At 46.5% G+C, this 25,523-nt stretch overlaps 1 protein-coding gene across 2 annotated transcripts; it reads left to right on the top strand.

The window, feature by feature from the left end:
- The first annotated feature begins 1,495 nt into the window (after positions 1-1,495).
- On the top strand, positions 1,496-20,631 carry MTHFSD (methenyltetrahydrofolate synthetase domain containing). Of its 2 annotated transcripts, none has more exons than XM_069968607.1 (8): positions 1,496-1,795; positions 5,456-5,559; positions 7,287-7,400; positions 7,498-7,611; positions 11,710-11,800; positions 12,384-12,496; positions 18,579-18,704; positions 18,871-20,631. In XM_069968607.1, the coding sequence occupies exons 1-8, from the start codon at positions 1,768-1,770 to the stop codon at positions 19,381-19,383; spliced, it is 1,203 nt and encodes a 400-aa protein (XP_069824708.1). In that variant the 5' UTR covers positions 1,496-1,767; the 3' UTR covers positions 19,384-20,631. The 2 variants fall into 2 exon arrangements, with proteins under 2 accessions (XP_069824708.1, XP_069824709.1); XM_069968608.1 differs by lacking the exon at positions 7,287-7,400 and adding an exon at positions 7,142-7,255.
- The last annotated feature ends 4,892 nt before the right edge of the window (positions 20,632-25,523 follow it).

Below are 25,523 nucleotides of genomic sequence, written 5' to 3'. Positions count from 1 at the left end.
GACCCACCTACACTACTCCACCTACCCCCCCGCCCCACACACACACACACACCTTGACCCCCCCACACTACCCCACTTACCCCCCCTCACACACACACACACACACCTCGACCCACCCCCACTACCCCGCCCCCCCCCCCACACACACCTTGACCCACCTACACTACCCCACCTACCCCCCCGCCCCACACACACACACACCTTGACCCACCTACACTACCCCACCTACCCGCCCGCCCCACACACACACCTTGACTTACCCCCCCACACACGCATACACACCTTGACCCACCTAAATACTCCACCTACCCCCCCGCCCCACACACACACCTTGACCCCCCCACACTACCCCACTTACCCCCCCTCACACACACACACACACCTCGACCCACCCCCACTACCCCGCCCCCCCCCCCCACACACACCTTGACCCACCTACACTACCCCACCTACCCCCCCCCCGCCCCACACACACACACACACCTACACCTTGACCCACCTACACTACCCCACCTACCCCCCTGCCCCACACACACACCTTGACTTACCCCCTGGCCCCACACACACCTTGACCCACCTACCCCCCCGCCCCACACACACACACACCTTGACCTACCCCCCCCCCCGCACACACACACCTTGACCCCCCCCCACTTACCCCCCTCACACACACACCTTGACCCACCCCTACTACCTCGCCCCCCCCCCCCACACACACCCCTTGACCCACCTACACTACCCCACCTACCCCCCGCCCCACACACACACACACACCTTGACCCCCCCACTTACCCCCCTCACACACACCTTGACCCACCCCCACTACCTCACCCCACACACACCTTGACCCACCTACACTACCCCACCACACTACCCCACTTACCCCCCCTCACACACACACACACCTTGACCCACCCCCACACACCTTGACCCCCCCCCACACACACCTTGACCCCCCACACACACACACACCTTGACCCCCCCCCACACACACACACCTTGACCCCCCCCCCCCCACACACACCTTGACCCCCCCCCCCACACACACACACCTTGACCCCCCCCCCCCCACACACACACCTTGACCCCCCCCCCCCCCCACACACACACCTTGACCCCCCCCCCCCCACACACACACCTTGACCCCCCCCCCACACACACACACACCTTGACCCCCCCCCCCCCCCCCCCACACACACACACACCTTGACCCCCCACACACACACACACACCTTGACCCCAACACACACTACCCCAATCCCACGTTGGGGCTTTGGTGTGCGGCCAGAGAGCCTCTTCTCGCAGCGCCGGAGGCTAGAGCCGGACGAGTGCATACAGCATCCGTCATCACCCGGCGCTCCATTCACTTCAGTGGCTGCGGCGCCGCACAGCCTTGCGGGCCGCACGGGAAGACGCTGCATGCTGCGTTCTCCCGTGCGGTCGGTCCGGCGGTGCGGCAGCACTTTTTGCACGCCGCATATATTGAACGATCCCATTGAAAACAATGGGATCAGTTCAATAATGCGTTTCCCTCCGGCGCTTTTCTCATGCGCCGGAGGGAAACGCCGCCGCACCGCCGGACAAATGTAAACCCGGCCTAACATACCAGTCTCCTGGTAACCATAAGATGTACTGTGATGACTGACAGCTATGAAATCGGAGAGACTGTGCTTTACTCACTAGTTTGACCTCTCTGGGCTGCCTTACACACTGAGAAGACACGTGGAATGTGCAGCTGTTGTGTAAGGAGCAGCCGATCAGCTGAACATGGAGCCTGTGATCAAACTTAGAGCGGGTGAGTGGCACTAACATGGAGTGTCCCTCTCACCTCACTGCATATGCCTCATGGTATACCTTATTATTATAGGGGGGTTGTTTCACCTGCTGTATTGTAGTAAGAAGGTATGGCAGCACTTACCAGTAAGTCCATGGCTATGGTTAGTGTATGCACCATGTTCACATAATGTGCTCAGAGCCTATACCTTATACAGGGTACAGGGTACAGTAACATAGTGATAACCCAGCTCTGTGCTCCGAAACTATACCTTATACAGGGTACAGTAACTGATAACACAGCTCTGTGCTCAGAGCCTATACCTTATACAGGGTACAGTAACATAGTGATAACAGCTCAGAGCCTATACCTTATACAGGGTACAGTAACATAGTGATAACAGCTCAGAGCCTATACCTTATACAGGGTACAGTAACAGTGATAACACAGCTCTGTGCTCAGAGCCTATACCTTATACAGGGTACAGTAACATAGTGATGACAGCTCAGAGCCTATAACTTATACCGGGTACAGTAACATAGTGATGACAGCTCAGAGCCTATAACTTATACCGGGTACAGTAACATAGTGATAACACAGCTCTGTGCTCCGAGCCTATACCTTATACAGGGTACAGTAACATAGTGATAACAGCTCAGAGCCTATACCTTATACAGGGTACAGTAACATAGTGATGACAGCTCAGAGCCTATACCTTATACAGGGCACAGTAACATAGTGATAACAGCTCAGAGCCTATAACTTATACAGGGTACAGTAACAGTGATAACACAGCTCTGTGCTCCGAGCCTATACCTTATACAGGGTACAGTAACATAGTGATAACACAGCTCTGTGCTCAGAGCCTATAACTTATACCGGGTACAGTAACATAAAGATAACAGCTCAGAGCCTATACCTTATACAGGGTATAGTAACATAGTGATGACAGCTCAGAGCCTAAACCTTATACAGGCAGTGGCGGTCTTTGGCACCAAGCACCCCAAGCGATCGCTTGGGGCCCCCAACATCCAGGGGGGCCCCCACACCCCGCTCTTGTGCTCAAGACCGCTGAACAGGGCCGCTGCCCCGCTCGCTGCTGCCATCTGAACTGTAACTATGAGCACTCATAGTTACATGCAGCAGCACTGACAGGACGGGAGACATTGGCTCCCTTCCTGTCAGTCACTCTTGTGGCTGCAGGAAGTGTTTTCCCTGCGGTCACAAGTGGCCGCTCTGTCCTTGTGGTGCCGGTGCTCCAGTGACATCACTGGAGAATCGGCGACAGGACAAAAGGAGTGCGGCCTCTTGTGATCGCAGGGAAAACCCTTCCTGCGGCCACAAGAGTGAAGAGAAGAGGAGACGCCCGGACCCAGGTGAGTGTAAGTGTTTGTTTTATTGTGTTATATACTATATGGGAGGGGGAGCACACAGTATAACTGGGGGAGTGCACATCGGGGGTCTATATAAATGGGGGGAGCACACAGGGGGGCTATAGACTACTGGGGCTTCACAGAAAGGTCTATATACTACTGGGGTCAGCACACAGGGGGTCTATATACTACTTGGGGCAGCAGAATGGGGTCTATATACAACTTGGAGAGCACACAGGAGGTCTATATCCAAGTGGGGGAGCACACAGGGGGGCTATGTACTACTGGGGGAGCACACAGGGGTCTATATACTACTGGTGGGGCACACAGGGGGTCTATATACTACTGGGGAAACATACAGGGGGTCTATATACTACTTGTGAGGCACACAGGTGGTCTATATATAACTGGGGGAGCACACAGGGGTCTGTATACTAATGGGGCAGCACACAAGGAGTCTATATAATACTGGTGGGGCACACAGGGGGTCTATATACTACTAGGGGAACCACACAGGGGGTTTATATACTACTGGAGGAGCACACAGGGGTCTATATCCAAGTGGAGGAGCACACAGGAGGTCTATATCCAAGTGTGGGAGCACACAGGGGGGCTAAATACCCCTGAGGGAGCACACAGGGGACCTATATACTAGTGGGGGAGCACACAGGGGGTATATACAACTGGGGGCAGCACACAGGGGGGTCTATATACAACTGGGGCAGCACACAGGAGGTCTATATACTTCTGGGGGAGCACACGGGGGCTGTATATAACTGGGGGAACACAGGGGTCTATATACTACTGGGGGAAGCAATCAAGGGGTATATACTACTGGGGGCAGGACACAAGGGGTATATATTACTGGCGGTAGCACGCAAGGGGTATATACTACTGGGGGTAACACACAGCGGTCTATTGTTTTGGAATGCGTGTCGAGGGGGGGGGGGCAGACATAACTTCGCTTGGGGCCCCAGAAATGCCAAGACCGCCCCTGTATACAGGATACAGTAACATAGTGATGACAGCTCAGAGCCTATACCTTATACAGGGCACAGTAACATAGTGATAACAGCTCAGAGCCTATACCTTATACAGGGTACAGTAACATAGCGATGACAGCTCAGAGCCTATACCTTATACAGGGCACAGTAACATAGTGATAACAGCTCAGAGCCTATACCTTATACAGGGTACAGTAACATAGTGATGACAGCTCAGAGCCTATACCTTATACAGGGCACAGTAACATAGTGATAACAGCTCAGAGCCTATAACTTATACCGGGTACAGTAACAGTGATAACACAGCTATGTGCTCCGAGCCTATACCTTATACAGGGCACAGTAACATAGTGATAACACAGCTCTGTGCTCAGAACCTATACCTTATACAGGGTACAGTAACATAGTGATAACAGCTCAGAGCCTATACCTTATACAGGGTACAGTAACATAGTGATAACACAGCTCTGTGCTCAGAGCCTATACCTTATACAGGGTACAGTAACATAGTGATAACACAACATAGAAAGGCTCTGTTCACATTATCTTTATAGTTATGCTGAAGGTATACATGGGGGCTCATCCCAAAAAGTCTGCCACTGATTGACATCTGTACTATGCTTACAGTATTGCAGCCATAAATGCATCCTGTAAAGAATAAATTGTATGATACATGTTTCCTGTCGTACTGCCTAGGAAAGTGTAGTAGACCACCAATCACCTATAAGGTAAATAAAGGTATACGCCAAAAGGAGCGCCCCCCCCCTTTCCGCACTGCACCATTAGTACAGCAAGCATGTTGCTTCTCACCCTCCCCTTGAATCATGTCACCATCTCTGACCAGCCACTAAAGCCAAAATAACCATCTCCCTGTCATATATATCTTTATTGGTACATTTAGGGACAGTGAGGGGGGATTACAACATGCTGTCTTGTTATGAATGGTAGTCTGCAGTGAAATGAGATTTTCTGCAACAGCTTTGGGCTGGGAACTGGCATGAGTGCTGGGGGTGGGAGAATTGTAGTAAACAGCTGAGGGAAAGCAGTGCATTCTGGGACTTTCTGGGACTGGTAGTAATGAGCAACTGCTCAACCAGGAAGCACAACAGAACTAATCAATGCTTCTGCAACAAGTTTATGTTTATTACCTGATGTTGGAGTACCCCTTTAAGATTTGATTCCCTAACCCACCCACAATAAAGAATGTGGACCAGTACTGCCCCTTGTGGTTTTCATTGATAACTATGCCCCCTTCATCACCAGCAGGATCTGATTGGTTAATTTCCCCATTTCTCTCTTTTTAGGATGCACTAAATGGGACATTCGGCAAAAGGTTTGGGATTATATAGAAGACAATAATCTTGCAGATTTTCCACGACCCGTACATCACCGGATACCAAACTTCAAGGTACGTGGAGAGTGTTTCCATCATATGTATGAATATCTCTCAGGGCCATTAGCTGGTGGGCTGAAAACCTGTTACAATTGTATCCAGGATAGACATGAGGTTCACAGTCAGGTACTCCAGACCCTGGAGCTGCACAATGGAGGCACGGGGGCGGGTGAGTTTACTTGTTGGTTTTTTTCTGACCCACCCCCAGCCTGCTGTTTTGTTTTTTTTTAACGTCGGTTGGTCTATCTCTTTATATTGTCCCCTACCCACAGAATAGGGGACAAGTAAAAGATCATGGAGGGTCCGACCTCCGTACCCCTGCATATCTCTGTATCGGGCCCCAGCTTCTTTGTTATGAATACAGCCTCAGGTAGGCACGAGTTAGTTTTGCCTGGACAACCTCTTCAATGTTATTTTGCTCTAAGAACCTGTCTAAGCCTGTTTTAAAGCCCTCCACTGTTTTTGCTGTGACTTTTCCACAGATTGACTGTTTTCATGGTAAAGAAGGCTTGTCGTCTCCCTCCGGAGATTGAATCTTCTTTTCTCCAGGCGGAGGCAGTGCCCCCTTGTCTTTTGAGGGGGTTTTACCTGTAACATCATTTCCTTTTATTTGTAAACAGGAAAACAAACTCTTATATAGCCATGTTCTATTTCTTAAAATGGAAGGGTTAAACTGAGGATCATTGGAGTGCATTAAATGTATTACTAGTTGCAAGCCTCATGAAGAAGTGGAGTGAGTGGTACATTGTAGCACAAAAATAAGTGTGGGCTAAAGATTACAACCTTTCTACTAGAAATTACCGTAAGCCATTCAAATTTTCCCACTGACAATCTTGTCTTGTCCGGGGTGAAGTAATTTTATTTAAATGACCCATGTAATGATTTAAGATCATTTGCCAGCTCTACCACCCTCCCAAGGAGACTGCAACATTGCACATCAGTTCACACATAGAAGCGCTGACACTGACTGCTGCGGATCTACCCGTTGTCTCGACCAAACAGGGGCAAATAGAGTAATCAAGAAGAAAGAATGACAATGGCACTCACTGGAGCTAAAAGGAGAAGTCAGGGCAAAGCTATTTTTTTAAAAGGTGCTGGGGAGCATAAAAGAAATAACATGCTGCTACCTCCCCCACTCCAGCACTGGTGGCCACATACTGCCACTCTGGTACCGGCTCAGGCCAGGAAGGGTCTGGGGACCGGAGTGGCGATGCACGTCCACCAGCGCTGGAGCAGGGGTGGTTAGAAAACATAATTTCTTTTATCCTCTCCCTTTCCAGCATTTTGAAGAAAGCTTACCCCGGACTTCTCCTTTAACTCTCACTTGTGGAAACACCTGCTATGCTTTATGTATTGATCCCTGAAATAAAGCATCCATGGTGTATTTAAGCTCCTGTGAGTGCCGTTGTCATTCCTTCTTGATGAATCTGACATTGCCAATGTCTGCCAACATAATTAACTTACTTGTGTATATCATACTGCACACTTATGTTTATTAAAAAAATAGGCCTTCTGTCCTGGACACTTTGAACTCCACTGTATTTGTGCCCCAGTTTTTGGTGTACCCCAGTGATCTGACCCTCCTCTTGGTGTGCAGGGGGCAGCACAGGCTTGTGAGCGATTAACGACCTTGCAGGATTTTCAGACCGCGAAGATGGTTAAGATAAATCCTGACACTCCGCAGAAGAACGCACGTTACCTCACTCTACAAGTAAGTAATTGTTCTTCCTCTGCTCCTCCAGGCATCTCACAGGGCAAGTCAAAGGGTAACGTCTCTGGAGTTTTTCGTTAAGGCGAGGGAAATTAAAGTGGATCCTGATAAACCCTTGGAAGGTGTCCGCTTGTCAGCTCTGCAGGTAGAATCAGCTCCAGAGCCCATCTTTATCCACAGTTCACCCCTGATCTTTATGTCACTGCTGGACTTGATGGGTATCTTCTGTCTGTTACCCACAGGCCAATAAAACATTGCTGGTTCCAACTCCCAGGCTGAGAACTGGACTCTTTAACCAGATCACTCCACCTCCAGGTGCTAGTAAAGAGATCTTGAGGATCTGCTCCACCTCACAGGTGAGTGGCTACATGGTCGATAAAGCTTTGTATGTTTAAAGAGATGATCCAGCTAACTAATGACTTAAAGTGTAACTGTCCTTTTCTTTTTTACTGCAGAAATCATTAGTATAGACAATTTTAAGAAACTCTATATTATGTTTTATTAGGCAAAAATACTTTCTGTACTCAAAAAGCAATTTTCCAGCCTCCCCCCTCACTTCAGGCAAATCTGTCTTCATTATAGAGAAGCAAGTGAAGACGGGTTCTACTGTGTCTATTATATCCAATGGAGAGGGGAGGGGCCGAGGGAGATAAGTGAGCAGGAAGAAGAGACATGAAAGGCTCACTCACTCCTCTCAACCCCTCCCCTCTCCATAGAGCATAATGGACTCAGAAATCCTGCTTCTTCTGAAGTCGGGAAAAAAGCTTTTTCAATACAGAAATAAACTAATTTGGTATATAAAACCTATTACAGAGTTTCTTAAAATCACTTGTACTATTGATATTTATTGTTTTCAGAAAAATGACCCTGAAATGACAGTTACGCTTTAAGACTTTGGAGACTTTATTATTAAGATGGTCACTGCTTATTCATATATTATGTTTTGTTTAATGAAAGATCACATGATCATGTTGTACTGTATGTATAATGCTTTGCAAAATTGTCCTTCTGCACTTTTCTAGTTATGAATTTGTAAGAATGGAGTTAACCCTATTATGGAAGATTCACCTTTGCTTTCTGCTGCCACCACTGGTAGCCTACACTAGTGTCTTAAATGTGCTAGAATTCCTTAGAACCTTCTAGTAATCTCTCTGTTCTAGCCAGTTGAACTTATTAGGGCTAAAGCCAATCACTGTGAGACTTTAGTCAAATTACCCCAAATTGGTAGCCTATAAATACCCAGATTTTTCTATTTTCTTGGTCTGAAAGGGTTTACAGTCTCAGAGTTTAGTATCTCAAAGTAGAGTAAAAGCAAGTTGCTAAAACTGACTAGGATTGTGTGTACCACTAAAGGCTACAATGTAGAGGTCTCAAATATCCTGTGTACAGTTTTAACAGGCCCTGAAGGACTTTTGTCTACTTATCTGGCTTTTTACACAGCCACATGATTTTCAGCTTTGCTCATGCGAGTCTGTAAAAGAGAGTAAAGCCAATAAACAAAGTTTTTGCCTTTTCACTGCTTCTGAACCCAGTTCACATTGTGAGGATAAGTTCTGATAAGGTCTGCGTTTAATATCTCAGCAGTTGCTCTACAAGACATCCACACTCCTCAAGGGTAACTCCTGCAGTTACTGTTTAAAATATCTACGTCTCCATTATAATACTATTGTTTAGAAAACCTTACCCATTATGCTGCAACAACCTATGAGTCCTGGTGTGTTGGTCTATACTGCATGCACAACATCATTGGCACCCACATACCCTCAGCCAGTGACTAGGAAGCATCCTGAGGTCAAAGATGTTTTATCTTATGCAGATGCCCATTGACAAAAGAGCTGTAAGTAATCTGGCTCACCGAGCAAATGCCCGCTGGGCTGCCCAGATTGCCAGTCAGTAGGACGTGGCCACCTGTACCAGTGAACATTTTCACTGTCCCTCTACAGTGGTTGAGTCTGAGAGAACAGCACGGCTGCCCATTGCGTTATTCGCTTAGCCTCTGCCAGGTGCAGGCTGGGCTGAGGGGGCATATGCTACACAGGCCAAGCGGTCCCTCCCCTTAAAAACGTGGCCTTTAAGGTTACTTTGCCCCTTATATTATGCACATCTGCCAGAACCTACTCTCCACCCCTCTGGCGGCTGACAGCGGCTGCTGTCACAACAGCAGCCGTACCGCCTCTATGACACTTCAGTTGGTAATTAAAACGGATGATTGTAGAAGTTTACACTGGACTAAAGGTCCGGTCACTGCTATCTCCCCCACACCTGTCTGCTGGGATGTACAGTGGTGTACTTGTTATGGATCTCACAGATACTCTTTAATGGCACATTTATTCCTAGTCCATTGTGGATTTGATGCTGCTGATTTAATCGCTTGAAATAAATGTGTAAGTATGCAACATCAAATCCACAGCGGTTTATGTTATATCATTCTCTTTAGGTGCTTATGGTGGAGTTAACATATTTAGGGGAGTAGTGTGGAACATGGCTAAATGAAGCAGAATTTGCTACAGCCAGTTCACAGCTCTATCCAGGTGCCCAGAACGCTGTTGAGATGGCCCTGGCTAGCGGTGTATTGTACACCGCTATTGTTATCTATGATATGTGGGGGAGGCTATGGTATGTGGGCTGCTGGGCGTTTTATTGCCAGGGCTGACCTTAAAGTGAATGTATCACTAGGTACATCAGTTTGTGTTTTTTACATAAACTGACCGGATTTTGAACTGCTGTCGGTCTATTACCAAGCACTGGCCTGGCATCAATGCACTGGGGCCCCCAGTGTGACAAAACCCCCTCCCCTCTTTGAAGCAACTCCAGTTAAATCAATAGAGCCGCGTCACAGAGGGGACGGGAGATCGTCACACTGGGGGCTGGCAGGTACCTGAGAAAAGACCGGCGCTGTGTGTGGGAACTGGGCGGCGCTTAAAAAAAAAAAAGGACCACAGCATCGGCATCCCTGCGACGGCGCTGGTCTGTTCATGTAAAAACACAAAGCAATGTGCCTAGTGGTACATTCATTTTAAGTCCCAGTGTGGCCGCAAGGTTGGCTACATCACTCTGCCGCGCGACATACAACTAAAACTTCCAGCTAGACTGCAGGAACATCATCCCTGGATTACAGCTTCTCTTACAATCTACCAAATGAAGAACAATACTAGAGATGAGCGAACCGGGTTCGGGTTCGAGTCCATCCGAACCCGAACGTTCGGCATTTGATTAGCGGGGGCTACTGAACTTGGATAAAGCTCTAAGGTTGTCTGGAAAACATGGATACAGCCAATGACTATATCCATGTTTTCCACGTAGCCTTAGGGCTTTATCTAACTTCAGCAGCCACCGCTAATCAAATAGCGAAAGTTCGGGTTCGGATGGACTCGAGCATGCTCGAGGTTCGCTCATCTCTAAACAATACCTCTTCAGTTTTTATTGTTGTGGCAGTGCCTGTACCAAAGTCCGGGGCTTCACTGCAGCACCATCCACAGCTCTATATACAGCTCCATGTCTGCGCTAACAGATACCGCTTCTGCTAAAAGAGCTCCCAGAGTGCAAGGTCTGGTAGTACGAATCCCGGGCTTGCACAACCAGGTGTAGCTAGCCACTCAAGGTTACAGAGATGGCTGGATGAAAATCAACAGAGTACGTCAGCTTAACTTGCACTTTGCTTTTCTGCTCCTGGAACATCCTCACTTGTTTAGATAATGTTAGCCCTGATGTACACAAGGGGGGAGATTTATCAAACTGGTGTAAGGTAGAATTGTCTTAGTTGCCCATAGCAACCAATCGGATTCCACCTTTGATTTTTCAAAGACTTTGTGAGGAATGAAAAGTGGAATCTGGTTGCTAGAGGCAACTAAGACAATTCTGCTTTACAGCAGTTTGATAAATCTCCCCCAAGGTGTCCCAGAGATTGTGCAGGGCTAAAACCTAAAGGTGGAGTAACTGCCTAACAGGAGGAACACACACACTAGCTAGAACTCCTTTCTCTATAACAACCACTAGTCCTCCCCACCAAGGAAGAAACAGGGCCTTAGGTAGTGGTTGGCTGGACTAAGCTCCCATTGGCGGGGAAGCTACTAGAAAGAATTAGGCCTAAAACTGTGTGGTACCCAGTCTAGGAATTGGACAACAGATAATAATGCTCAATTAAACCTTCAGCAAACCACCAGTGTATAGTGGGAATGAGACACCAGGTGGTGAAATAACAGATAGCAAGCTACAGCCCAGAGTGTAACACATACATAGAGATACCTGATGACAGGTTGTGCCGGGACGTGGAGTACTCCTGCTCTGGGACACTACACCCTCAACAACTTTCACTTTTATTCTTCCTCCTCTTTCTTCTCACCAGTTTGCCATAGCTCTCTGTTTTCTTCCTCCATATTATAATTTCTGTGTACCTGTTATAAAGTATCTTAGTCTTGATGTCAGTCAAGTGCTTTTTCTTCTTACCACTGCAGGGTGTGAAGGATTTTAGCATCCCATTGGGCCTGGATTCTGCAGTGCAGGTGGATCTGGTGGTTGTAGGATCTGTTGCTGTGTCAGAGAAAGGTGAACTGATTCTTATATATGAGAAGGGGAGTTCTTAGCACAATAAGGCAGCAGTTAGGGACCCAGCACCCAGGAAAGTTTTCATGTCGCACACACACACACACACACACACACACACACACACACACACACACACACAAGAGAGTGCTTGTCCCATTAGGCCGGTATGTCCCTATTAGTTTTGAGCGGCTAGGCACAAGTGTTAGGTTTGGCAATATTTTCTGAACCCAAACTGTCAGCATTTGACTCACTGTGGCTTCAAAGATTAAAAGCAGCCCTAGAAAATTGTGGAAAACATAGGTTGTAGGCTGTATCCAGGACTCCCTAGGGCGGCATCCAACTTCTGCGGCCATGGGCAGTCAAATTCAATTATCGCCAAAGAACATCGCCAAACCCAAACAGATCGGGCTTTCCATTCAACACTTGTCCCTATCACCCCACAAAAAAGATGGGGTACTACAGTAGTGAGTGCATTACTTTATCTTCAGATTTCCTGTGACTGCACAGAATAGTAGTGCTACTAGGGACGGAGGTTTTGTGATCTTAAGGCTGGATTTGACGTGCTTCCCTGTTTCTTTTTCAGGCTGGAGAATTGGGAAAGGAGAAGGCTTTGCAGATATGGAGTATGCAATGATGAAGGCAATGGGCGCTGTGACAGAACAGACCGTAGTGATCACTGTAGTCCATGACTGTCAGGTATTATAAGCCCTTGTACCATTGCCCAGGGAGCTTAGGTTGTATACAGCAGGTGTTTACACTGGGGCACTTGTCACAGTGGCCAGGAGTGACATTACCCACCCCCAGACACATGGGCACTGGCACTTGAAGGGGTAGCATAATTTGAGGGTGCAGGTGTGGTGGATAAATGAGCAAAGAGTCCAGCACTTAACCAGATGGTAACTTTTAATAAAGAACTTCAGTGCAATACAGGCTATAGTACCAAACAGTTCACTAGGTGCAGGTATAGGTCAAAGTCAAAGTGGGAGTAAGGCTGGGTTTACATATATAAGTTGGCATCAGTTGCGTTTTTTGCCTAAAAACTGACCACAACTGATGTTACAACTGATGCCAAAAATGCATCAGTTGTCATCAGTTTTTCTATCCGTCTTTTCATTAAAAACCATCAGTTGCCATCAGTTTCCATCAGTTGTCATCAGTTGTCACAAGTTGCGCTCATCAGTTGAAATTTTTTTCCCCAGTATGTTTTCCTGTCATTTTCAATGGGATTTGCGGGGGAGCGCACAGGGGCTATATACTAATTTGGGGGAGCTCACAGGGGGGCTATATACTACAAGGGGAGAGCGCACAGGGGGGCTATATGGGAGGGGGAGAGTGCACAGGGGGGCTATATGGGAGGGGGAGAGCGCACATGGGGGGCTATATACTATTGGGGGAGAGCGCACAGCAATGCTGTATACTAATTGGGGGAGAGCACACAGGGAAGCTAAATATTACTAGGGGGGCAACAGGGGGGCTATATACTACTGGAGGAGAAACAGGGGGGGCTATATACTACTGGGGGACCAAGGGGGGACTATAGGGGAGGGGGAGAGCACACAGGGGGAGATATATGTTTATTTTGTGTACTATTTGACTGAACGCCGGATGCCAGTGCCGAACGGCATGCGTCCTGCCCGGCGAGGCATCCGGCGCTCTATTCCATTGTATTGGTGCGGCGCCGCATCACCGGAGCGGCGGTCCGCCAGGACGCTGCAAGATGCGTCCTAACGCACCGACGGTCCGGCGATGCGGCGGCCACTATTTCCCGCCGCACATTTTGAACGATCCCATTGAAAACAATGGGATCAGTTCAAAGATGCGTTTCCCTCCGGCGCTTTTCTCCTGCGCCGGAGGGAAACGCCGCCGCACCGCCGGACATATGTAAACCCAGCCTTAAGAAGAAGAGTAAAGCTTGTCTTAGAAGCGATGTAAGGGACTTTCTTGGGGACCTTGCCTATGTAGAAATGTACTCTGCCAGGATAACATTGAGGACCACTGAGTGTACTGTAGTGAAGAATCCTTGTTCTCGCAGTCATAAGAGAAAGTAGAGAAAGAAGTCTTCCTTTGCCAAACCATATCAGAGAGTTCCAGGTTTGGTAGTACAATCCCCAGGGCTTTTCACTGGGTGAAGCTAACTCCTTGAGGCCTTCCAAGGTAGTCGAGTGAAGATCAGTAGGTAATGTCAGCTTAGGCTCTTTGTCCTACTGAGGATCAGTCTCTTGACCTTTTGTAGACAACGCGGCCGCTCAGCTGACAGGGAGGCCCCGCTCACTGCCTCCAGCCGCCCGCTCAGCCCAAGATCTCTGGGCGGGGGCTCGCAAAGAACACTGTATCTGCGTTCTCTTCTGGACATAGATACACATAGAATGGAGGTGCTGGCACTGCTTGTACCGGCCCGTCGTTCCTTCTCATAGGCTGCAGGACAAAGGTCAGAAGACTGAATGTGAGGGGGCATGACATTCCCCTTCCCAATCCCTCTTGTAGTATTCTGCTTGCGGTCACAAGAGGCAATCTGGCCCCCAGCTGCTGCTCCTCTCCCCGGAGTGTCCCAGTCGGCGCACGAATCAAGAAGCTAAGTGTGCGTCATCCGGGACTGTCTCTAACACGCGCTCCCTTTGCCGGAAGCACCGTCCCCGGAGGAGAAGAAAGCAGTGACGGGGAACGGTTTGTTAGATGAGGTTTTTTTTTTATCTGCACGGGGAACCATCTATAAGGGAGATAATGGGGGGGGGGGCATGTATAAGGGGGGATATTGGAGGGCCATCTATAAGGGGGATATTAGGGGGGCATGGGTAAGGGGGATATTAGGGGGGCATGTGTAAGGGGGATATTAGGGGGGCATGTGTAAGGGGGATATTAGGGGGGCATGTGTAAGGGGGATATTAGGGGGGCATGTGTAAGGGGGATATTAGGGGGGCATGTATAAGGGGGATATTAGAGGGCATCTATAAGAGTGGTTTTGGGGGGAATCTATAATAAAGGGGATTACAGGGGGGGCATGTATAAGGGGGATAATTGGGGGACATCTATCAGGGAGATATTAGGGGGACATATATTGGGGGGATATTAGGGGGGCATGTATAAGGGGGGATATTGGGGGGCATCTATAAGGGGGATATTAGGGAGACATGTATAAGGGGGATATTAGGGGGGCATGTGTAAGGGGGATATTAGAGGGGCATGTGTAAGGGGGATATTAGGGGGGCATGTATAAGGGGGATATTAGGGGGGGGGCATCTATAAGAGTGGTATTGGGGGGAAGCTATAATTAGGGGGATAACGGGGCATCTATAAGGGGGATAACACGGGGGGGAACATAAGGGGGGGCCAACACAAGGGGCATCTATACATGGGACAACATAAGGGGGCATTTATAAGGGGGACAATACAGGAGCCATCTATAAGGGGAACAACACAGGGGCCATCTATAAGGGGACAACACATGGGCCATCTATAAGGGAGAATACACAGGGGGACAATACAGAAGCTATCTATAAGAGGGAATACACAGAGGGACCATCTATAAGGAGGCAGAGGGGGCATATACTATAAGGGGGTCACATAGAGTCAGCCTACCCACTAAATGAGGGCACAAAGGAGCCAATACAGATGTGCAGTTTGAGATGAGGATGGGGATATGTTTCTCTGGCAGATTCTGTGGATTCGTGGCTCGGAGAAGTTCTTATAATGGCCCAGGGCAGATGGAGAAGAAGATGAAAAGGGAAGGACTCTGATCAGAGAAGACGTCCCCTGTAAGTCATTCGATATAACTGTACTGTAATGTCTCGAGTCTCCCTCTAAGGCTCGATTCACACGTTGTAAGAGTGCGGCTGTATTTGCGGCTGTAATTGTGCGGCGGTATTTTTGGTGGTTCGTGTGTATGCTTGGAAGTATAGGATATGCGGCTGCACAGTGCACACTATGTATGAATCTACGGCCCTATCGTAAACGGACCCGTAAAAAATGAACAAGACCATTGTTTGCGGCTGAATATGCGGCCGTGGATTGACAGGCGGTCCGTACGGAGTACTTCAAAAATAGCCGGCAATGATGCCGAATGCCGATGCCTCTAATAGTTAATATATTAAATTAATCAAACACATTTTCTTTGTAATCAAGACACTTTCATTGATCAATAATTTATTTCTAACGAATCCATCATTTTGCAATTAAATATACTGTTAAAAAAAATAGATATATAAATAAATGTATATTTATCTATATATTTATTTTTTGACAGTATATTGAATTGCACAATGATGGATTCGTTAGAAATAAATTATTGACCAACGAAACTGTATTTATTTCAACGAAAATGTGTTTTATTCATTAAATATTAATTAGTACAGGAAGCTCTATAAGCCGGTAATTCATATGCCGGCAATAGAGCATTCTGTACTAATCATCACTTTACTTTAATGAAAACATCAAATGTTTCTTCTAATTATGTTATGACAATAGCATTATTAGAAGAAACATTTAGAATTATATGTGCGCTCAGCTGATTGGCTGTTCGGCTGAGCGCACATATAATAAGCCGGTCCGCAGCACAGTGACTTCATTGTGCTGCGGACCAGCGAAGAGGACACATCGGGGTGAGTATAGAGCTCTCCACCCCCTCCCCAGCACTGCACCCATCCCAGCAAGGAAGGGGGGGTCAGTTAAACCCTTCCTTGCTGGGATGGGTGCAGTCTGACATCAGTCTGGCCCCCAGGGGGTTAAGGGGGATGCAATACATCCTCCCTTAACCCCTTGGGGGCCAGACTGTAAGCAGCGATCTGTAAAGATGCTGCATACTGTAAGGTGCACAACACCGCTCACAATGATGGGTGTTGTGCTCCTGTTTGTGTGTTTTTGTGTGTTTCTCCCTTTTTGTTTTTCAGATATCGGTATCCTGGGGATTACGTCGGATTCCATGGACTACGTCGATGACCAGCGTTTTTTTTAATGTTTTTTTTTAATAAAATGGTCAATGAGGGGTGTGGGGGTGTTTTTATTTGAATAAAAAAATTTGTAAACTTGTGTCTTGTCTTTATTTCTTTACTTTATAGACTTAGTAGTGGAAGCCGTCTAATAGACGGAATCCATTACTAAGTCGGGGCCTAGTGTTAGCCGGTATAAAATGGCTAACACTAACCCCCTATTATTACCCCAGTACCCAATGCCACCAGGGGTACTGGGAAGAGCCGGGTGCCAGTGGTCCTGGAGCGTCAAAATTGGCGCTCCTGGACCGGGCGGCAGCAGGCTGGTAAGATTTAGGATGGGGAGGGCCTAAACCAATGGCTCTTCCCACCCTGGTGTTACCAGGCTGCTGTCGTTTGGTTTTTAACCCGGCTGGTTATAAAAATAGGGGGGACCCTATGCGGTTTTTTTTAATTATTTATTTATTTAAAAAAAAAAAACGCATAGGGTCCCCCCTATTTTTATAACCAGCCGGGTTAAAAACCAAACTCACCCCGATGCGTCCTCTTCGCTGGTCCGCAGCACAATGAAGCCACTGTGCTGCGGACCGGCTCATTATATGTGCGCTGAGCCGATCAGCCAATCAGCTGAGCGCACATATAATTCTAAATGTTTCTTCTAATAATGCTATTGTCATAACATAATTAGAAGAAACATTTGATGTTTTCATTAAAGTTAAGTGATGATTAGTACAGAATGCTCTATTGCCGGCATATGAATTACCGGCTTATGGAGTTTCCTGTACTAATTAATATTTAATTAAGAAAACACATTTTCGTTTAAATAAATTCAGTTTCGTTGGTCAATAATTTAATTCTAACGAATCCATCATTGTGCAATTAAATATACTGTCAAAAAATAAATATATATATAAATATATATTTATTTTAACAGTATATTTAATTGCAAAATGATGGAATCGTTTACATTTAATTATTGAACAATAAAAGGGACTTTATTAGACAGAAAATGTGTTTTATTAATTCAATATATTAACCATGAGAGACATCGGCTATAGTGCAGAGGATCGCAAACCCCGGTAATAGCGATTCATGTAAACTGTGTTCCCTGCTTTCCCAGATGCATCCAGAGGTGTTTGCATCACTTTCTTAAGATTTTATTTGATATTTTTAGTTGAACCAGATTTCCAAGTAAATGACCGTATGTTTTGAGCCTATTTTTTCCCACGGCCGGAGTTTCACCCGCACATTTACAGCCGCATAAAAAATACAGCCGCACAGTTACAGCGTGTGAATCCAGCCTAAAGCTGTAACTCCTGACAAGGAACTAACTGTCCTTATATAGCTTTGACCGGGTCAAATCTCCTTTTAGTGGGGGCAGTGTAGAGAAAAAAGAGGGAAGAAGTGTAGTTGGTGAACTTGTGAGGCACCTGCACCTGTGATTGGCTGAACAGTGAACATAGAAAAGAATATAGTTTACCCTTCATCCTTCAGCTGTGCTCTGACAAACAGGGAAGAGTTAAACCCTAAAGGCACCCATCATCTCAGAGTGTAACACCTGACAGAGGTACCTTTACCCGGGTGACATAAGACTTATTGGACCACCCATATTGGGACACTACACTTGTTGATCAGTGATTTTTTTTTTACAGACCTATTACAAAGCTTTATCAGTCTTGTGAGACTTTATGAATGATCGCTGGATAGTCTGTGCAGCTTGTGTGGCCCTATCAATCATGTGGCCCTTTTTGCCATCAGCCACACATCCTATATTCCACAAAATATTTTTTTTTCTCTAGCCCCAGTTTATGCTGTTTTTAATGTAAATTATGCTTGTTTTCTTGTTGTGTTTACAGGTACTGGATATTCCAGTGGAACTAATGGATGACCATGACCTGACAGTGGACTATATTCTGACCCCCACACGAGTTATCAAAACAAACTGCACTCGTCCAAAGCCCCAGGGTATCATATGGTCTAAGGTCAGTCTGTCATGTAGCATGGGATCAGCTATATTGGGGAATAGCATGTGACTGGAGTATCTCTGCTTGCTGTAAGGGAATGAGTACATTTGTTTACATGCAGAGGATGAAAACCTTTACATACCTTGTCATAAAATGGTAAGCCCTTTTTTTATCCATCCGTCAGATAAGCAGGGAGATGATGAGTAAGATTCCAATCCTGAGGAGTCTTCAGCAAATTGAGCGCAGAGCTGGAAAAGATGTGACACTGAAGAATGAAGAGAACCCCACCCCGAGCCCAACTTGCATGTCTGCGAGGACGGACCACACCAATCATATGTTGACCACCAAAAGCAACCCAGGAGCTGCAGGGCTGGAGGACAGCACCACTGTTTACATAGGGAATATTCCCCCAACTACACGGGTCAGTGAGCTGAAGAACTTATTACGAGAGAGGAAGGCTTCACCTGTCCACCTCACATGGCAGGGAGCCCAGCACCGAGCTTTCCTGGTTTACACTGATCCACACCAGGCCCAGCTGGTGCTGTCTAGCCTAGAAGGGTTGAGTATAGGGGGGCAGGTTTTGAGAATAGAACTGGCCAGATCCCATCGTAATAATGTGAATGGACACCAAGTCTATGGAGATAAGAAGAAAAGAAGTGATTACTTCAAACATGGTAGTGAAACCACTGAAAAGTAGATGGCGGCAGGGAGAGCCACTAACTTCTGTCAACTTGAAACAATGCAGTTCAGAATGTTTTTCTTTATACCTGTTTCTGGGAAAGACTTCCGAAAGACAATCCTGCTATATAGTTTTACATCCCCTTCTCCCATATCAATGAGTGTGGGATGGTTGGGTTACAACAATTGACACTGCTGTAATGGCAGCCATACTTGTTACATATTTATATGCAGTGATACCTGGTTATGTTTCACCAATAAGAGACTGGGTACAAGAATAGAATGATTAAAACTACTGTTGCCAGTCATTATAAGGCTGCCTCCAGGGTTATCTGTCTCCTGGTCATCGGTCTTTGCTGTGCTATTATGTGGCACTGAACAGGCACATGTGTCATCTGTGAGGCTTTTGCTACTTCTTCAAGAATAATCTTTATTAATCTTTGCCAGAAGTAAACTTACAAGGTCCTCGCATTAGTACACTGTCACTGTTACATTCACTTTCTACTTGGGCAAATGCATCTTTCAGCTATCTTCAGCAGCTATCTCTAGCCGCTTCATAGAGAATTAATTTAGTGGTGCTGGTTGGGCTCCATGCCCCCCTCCCCCAATGATCTTTTAGTTGCACCTTATCCTGTAGATAGGGCATAATGTGTCTAGACAGGAATACCCCTTTAGGCCAGGTTCACACGTACCGTAGCGGATTTCACGCTGCGTGTTCACTGTGAGATCTGCTGCAGATACCTTCCCATTTGCTTCAGTTTGATGACATACTCACAGCCAGATTGTCATCCCTCTGCGAGTATGTCAAAGTCAGCGCCCTTAACCGCCCGCTGCCCGGGTACATATTTTACCGGGTCCCTGCTCTGGCTTGCTTCAGGGTCTCCTGGCGCTCAGCCAATCAGTGCGCTGCAGATATGGTACGTGTGAACCAGGCCTTAAGCTCTGATTTGCATATGCTAATTAAGTCCCAGAGCTAATAATTGTAGGTGCCTGGCATAAATTCGAACCCTGCATGATTTTCACATGGACAATTGTATGTTGCCTGCTCCAGAGTTGGGTCAGGTAAAACTGTCTTTTTCAAGTACATTGCTAGTATGAATCTGTGCAGGAAATGTATAATGAATTGAGCATACTGGAGGCTGATAGATAGGATGGCTTTAAACCAAGAGGAAAAATAAAAGTAGTGCCACAAAATGTTGCTGAAAAAGTCTACTAACAACACTGACACAGAGAGCTGTAGCAATGATATGCTACTGTGGGGAAATACTATGAAGGGGCCACAGTGCTAAATATACACTGTAGCTGCTTTATACTCTGGATCAGTGGTTAGACCCATATCAATCATAAAGTGAAGGCATATCGCTTTATAATTAGTAATTTCTTATAAACATTTGTATATTAGAGTAGGGGTTTAAAAAAATGCTGTCAATGGTGCAACTCCCCATTGATTTAATTATACAGCACCCTCATTCCTTACCTACCTATCTAGGGTTAATATCCTCACTTGAACATATAGTATAAGCTTGTCCATGGAAGTCTATGGACATCTCTTTTTGGGCTGGCCCTATTAGCTTACTGACCGTTTGTGCCCCTTCCTCAATTACCTATTTTCTTATTTTTTTTTCTATTTGACCCAGAACTCCATGAAGACACCTTCCAGGCATGAGTTCATCTACAAAGTGTGCTGCCCAGGTACATTTGGCAGCTCACTTTTAAAGCAGCATATTTTTTCCCAACCTATACAAATTTGTTATCCTGTTTCTACCCCCAAATCTGTGTCCACTGCTACTTCATTTTACCCTATTATTGTACATGTTGTGTTGCTACACCTGTACTCGCCATATCAGACTTTGGTCACTGCCATTATTTCAGTAACTTCTGTATTGTGACATCTTTACACTATTATAAGAATGAGCACAGTTTGAACAGCAATGAACCCCTGGGCACCACACAAGAGCTGACCAATGCTAATCCCCCCACCCCCTTAAAAAGACACCAGATTTACTGGCAAGTCTGAACAGGAGGTGGGAGACTAAAAAAAAAAATAAAGTTGTTACCTTCCCCCTGCTCCCTGGTGCTGCCCCCCTGCTAGGTGCTACCCTAGGCACCGGACCACGGGTGCCTAGTGGTAAATACGTCCCTGACTACAGTAATGGTGGTAGCTGGCTTGGCTACTGGACCAATATGACCATGCTGATGGCATTACATATATGTTTAAAGCGAATGTACCACTGGGTACATTGTTTGTGTTTGCATTACCAGACCGGCGCAGGTATGCCAGTGCCACGGTCCTTTTTTTGAACCGCTGCCCGACATCCAAGGCTTCACCCCGGGTGGCTAGAAAAGTTTTATCTAGTCCTGGGAAACTTCTCACAGGACTGAATACAGCTTTTTTGGGACACCGAAGCCTGGTCCCCCGGAGATCTCCATATTGGTTCCCAGTTCTTTTGTTTTGAACACAGAAGCGGGTACAGCACCTCACTTGCAGCTCTATTCATTCTCTACGAAGCCGCCAGAAAGAGCAGAGTGCTGTACTCTGCTCTTTCTGGTTAGTTTAAAGTTGGAAAACCCCTTTAGGGGAATAGTCTTACCAAGACCCCATTATCTAGATCAGCAGCACAATCACACTTCTCATTTGGGGTGCCTCCACGCAGGCTTGTTTAACTACTTCCATGGAGCTAAAAATAGTAAACAACCCATACTTACCTGAAAATCCGCTGCAGGGCCATAGAGTATAATTGTACCAAGAATTGCAGCAGATTTTTGCTGCAAACTTGGTACGTGTTAAGGCATCCTTACAGTGAGTGATCCTATAGGAGTGTCAGTTGCAGTGTCCCAACCACAGCAACTAGCTTACAGGTGTAATGGTAGACAAGACTGCAGTCTGTGCTCTTCCAGTCCCCTCTATCCCTTCCAGACCTCTTTAGGCTTCTCCAGGCCACTTTATTCTCTCCAGACTCCTCTATCTTCCAGGCCTCCTATGTCCACTTCAAACACATGTACCCTTCTCCAAATCCTTCTGCGCCCCAAGTCGCTGTTAAAGGGACGGTGCCCAAGTCACTCTTAAAGGGACGGTACCAAAGTCGTTCTTAAAGGAAAGGTATTCAAGTCGCTCTTAAAGGAAAGGTAGCCAAGTCGCTCTTAAAGGGACTGTTTCCAAGTTGCTTTTAAAAGGACGGTACCCAAGTCGCTCTTAAAGGGAGGGTATTAAGGGTTAAAGTTTCTCTTAAAGGGAAGTCACTGTTAAAGGGGCGCTTTTTTCAAGCACTATATATTTCCCTGGAGATGCAAATCTAGTTCTCCTCCATATCCCTCAAGCAGCAGCAAGCTTTAACAGAAAACTTAGAGCAGGTTAGAAGATGTATTTTCCCATAGGGCCCAGTGATGATGTGTCATGACGCCAGTGCCGGTTGGGGACACAGGTATGGTGGCACACCTGCTTTTAGTTTAGAGGGACTGTTCTACCTTGTTCCCCTGTGGACAGTGTCCTGCTGGGCTGCTACGGGGTCCCTTGGGATGATATCATGGTGGGTAGGAGCAGTGTAGTGACCCTCCCGGACAACTGGAACTGCCACCCACAGAAAGGGGAAATGTCCCAAGGATGTAGTGTACACTGTGTCGTTGTAGGGTGAAAAATCAGAGTCTCTTTATCATAAAGAATCTTGTTTTACTGTGAAAGTACTTGTGTGCAGCAGGTAATACAACTTTTCCTTCATAGGGTACGTTTCTCTTGAGAAAGCGCTTGATAATACACTCGATAGTATGCTTGGTAATACAGCAACCAGATCTGTGATAGGCATACAGTGAAGAGTACAGTTATTCTGACTGAGTAGCGTGTTGAGAGATACAAAGAATCAGAAGAGCAGAGAAGAGGATGTCATGAGAGTTCCAACCCAAGTAGTACTGTGCTCTGCCGGGATGTTGAAGGATGAGGTAGAAGGATACTTAGAAGAAGAAGAGAATACTTGTGTCCATGTTTTGACCTTTGGGTCTTCGCACCACCTAATGCCCACCTGTGTCAGGTGACCCGTCTTATGAGGGTGACACAAGGCGCAGACCCTGTTACCTGGGATGAGCGGAATGCTGAGGATTTCCGGCTGACAACCGCACTGCGAGATAGAGTTTCTAGGCTCTTAGCAACTTTGCTCTATCCGGATCAGTTCCTAGCATTTTGCTGTCTGTGAATACTGTCCTGCACTGTGACTCTCCTAGTCCAAGGCGTGGGTTGAGGTTATCTCTGACTTGTCCTCTCCTGTAGGAGTTTAGCACTGCATAGTGTTGTGTAGAGTAAACGGAGGAGAGAGCCAGGGCCCAAGAGGACCACTGTAGGGAGCTGTCTAGCTTGTGTCCTTCCCCTACAACGTCCAACACAAAAGAGATGTACACTTCCTCTACCCCAGCGTATCCAAGGTGCGTTGTGAGTGGGTGAACAGTGCATTAGAAAAAGAAAGAGAGAGATGATAGGACAGAAGAAGAAAACATTCCCATAGGTTCACAGATCCATGTGACACACAAACAATAACCCTTTCCATACTTCAGCCGTGCAGAATCTAAGTACACATACCTATAATAGCGACATCTAGTGGCGAAACTTTATCACTACTTTCATCACCACTGACTCACAATAAGTACAGGCTTTTGCGAAGGGTGTAGCCAATAGCAACACCCGTGGTGGGATACCACATTAGCTCCACCCCCAGTGGACCAAACAAGCTAATTTACATAATGATTGAAGCGAAGATTTTGCGAAAATAATGCTGAGGACAGAGCTCAGAAATGTGGAGAAATACTCATGGGGACTTTGTATAGAGGTGAAGCTAGTGCTGGAGCCAAGAGCTGTCAATATTTGTCTGGCAGATTTTGTGGAGACAAGTTGTGGCAGGGAAAAGTCTTCATGATGGCCCAGGCCAGATGAGGAAGAAAAGGAAAAGTGAGTGACTCAGAGAAGATGTCCCCTGTGAGTCACTGGATATAATCTGTAGTCACTTATGTCTTATCTTCTCTGTCCACATAACTGATTATCACTGCAAGCAAGAAGCCTCAGAGATCATCCTCTTAACTGCTTGCTGGCAGTGGTAGAGAAGAGTGAAGAGGAAAATCTGTGAAGCTGTTTGCTGGTAGTGATCAGTTATGTGGTCAGAGAAGATAACTTTGCTTTCTGGCAGTGGCATATGTATAGGGTATAGAGAGTGATCTTCTTTGTCCACATAACTGATTATCACTGGCAGCAAGCTGAGTTTATCCTCCTCTCTCCATTCTATGTCACTGCTAGCAAGCAGCTAATCCTGAAGTTTATGATATGCTGGGGCCTGATACTGGGGTCTATAATATGCTGGAGGCCTGATACTGACTTCTAATATTGGGATCTGCAATATGCTGGGGCCTGATACTGGGGTCTGTAATGCTCCCTTTGTATTGCCCTAACCATAAGGTCCATACAATGAGAATATAGGGAAAGTTTTGAAAAAAAAAAAAGAAAACACACTGATGACAAGCCACACCCCATAGTAAATCACACCTACCACACCCCACAATCCACACCCTTGTTGTGAAAGTCGAAGCGTTACTGGGGGAAAAAAAAAAATCAATTGTTGGCAACTATGCATGTCATTGACGACCTTAACAACAGTATAGTATAAAAGTACACAGTGGCTGCACATAGGCAGTTTGTTACCTACCAATGTACCAATCCTGTGGGGAAACTTGTTTATGTTTAAGATGTTAAAAACCATGAAAAACAGACATCTTATTGCCTCCTTAAAATTACCCCACAACCCGCCACGCACCCCATATGAACAATACTTTAACAACCCCTCGTTAATGACACAAGGCATATCTAGAGCCTATTCGGCAGCATGGCAGAAGTGGAGGTAATAGAGACAGAGATCTGAGAACAGCATGGATGGACCCCATATGAAGATCAGGAAGAGTAGGTCACAGGCTTGAGATGTGAAAGACCAAGAGCCCAGGCCAGGACCCAGCAGTGAGAGCCGCCCTCAAAGTGAATCCACCATCAACATGAAGAGGTTCACACTTATTAAAGTTATTGGCAAGGACAGCTTTGGAAGCTTTAAAGTAAGGGACAACATCCTGTACAAATTCCTGGCCGTGAAAGTTGTGGAAAAAGGCTCCTCATCAGCCCAAAGATACACATAGAGA

Source organism: Dendropsophus ebraccatus, chromosome 4 (genome assembly GCF_027789765.1).
Source record: "Dendropsophus ebraccatus isolate aDenEbr1 chromosome 4, aDenEbr1.pat, whole genome shotgun sequence".
NCBI lineage: Eukaryota > Metazoa > Chordata > Amphibia > Anura > Hylidae > Dendropsophus > Dendropsophus ebraccatus.
This window is presented reverse-complemented; position numbering and strand designations above follow the sequence as displayed.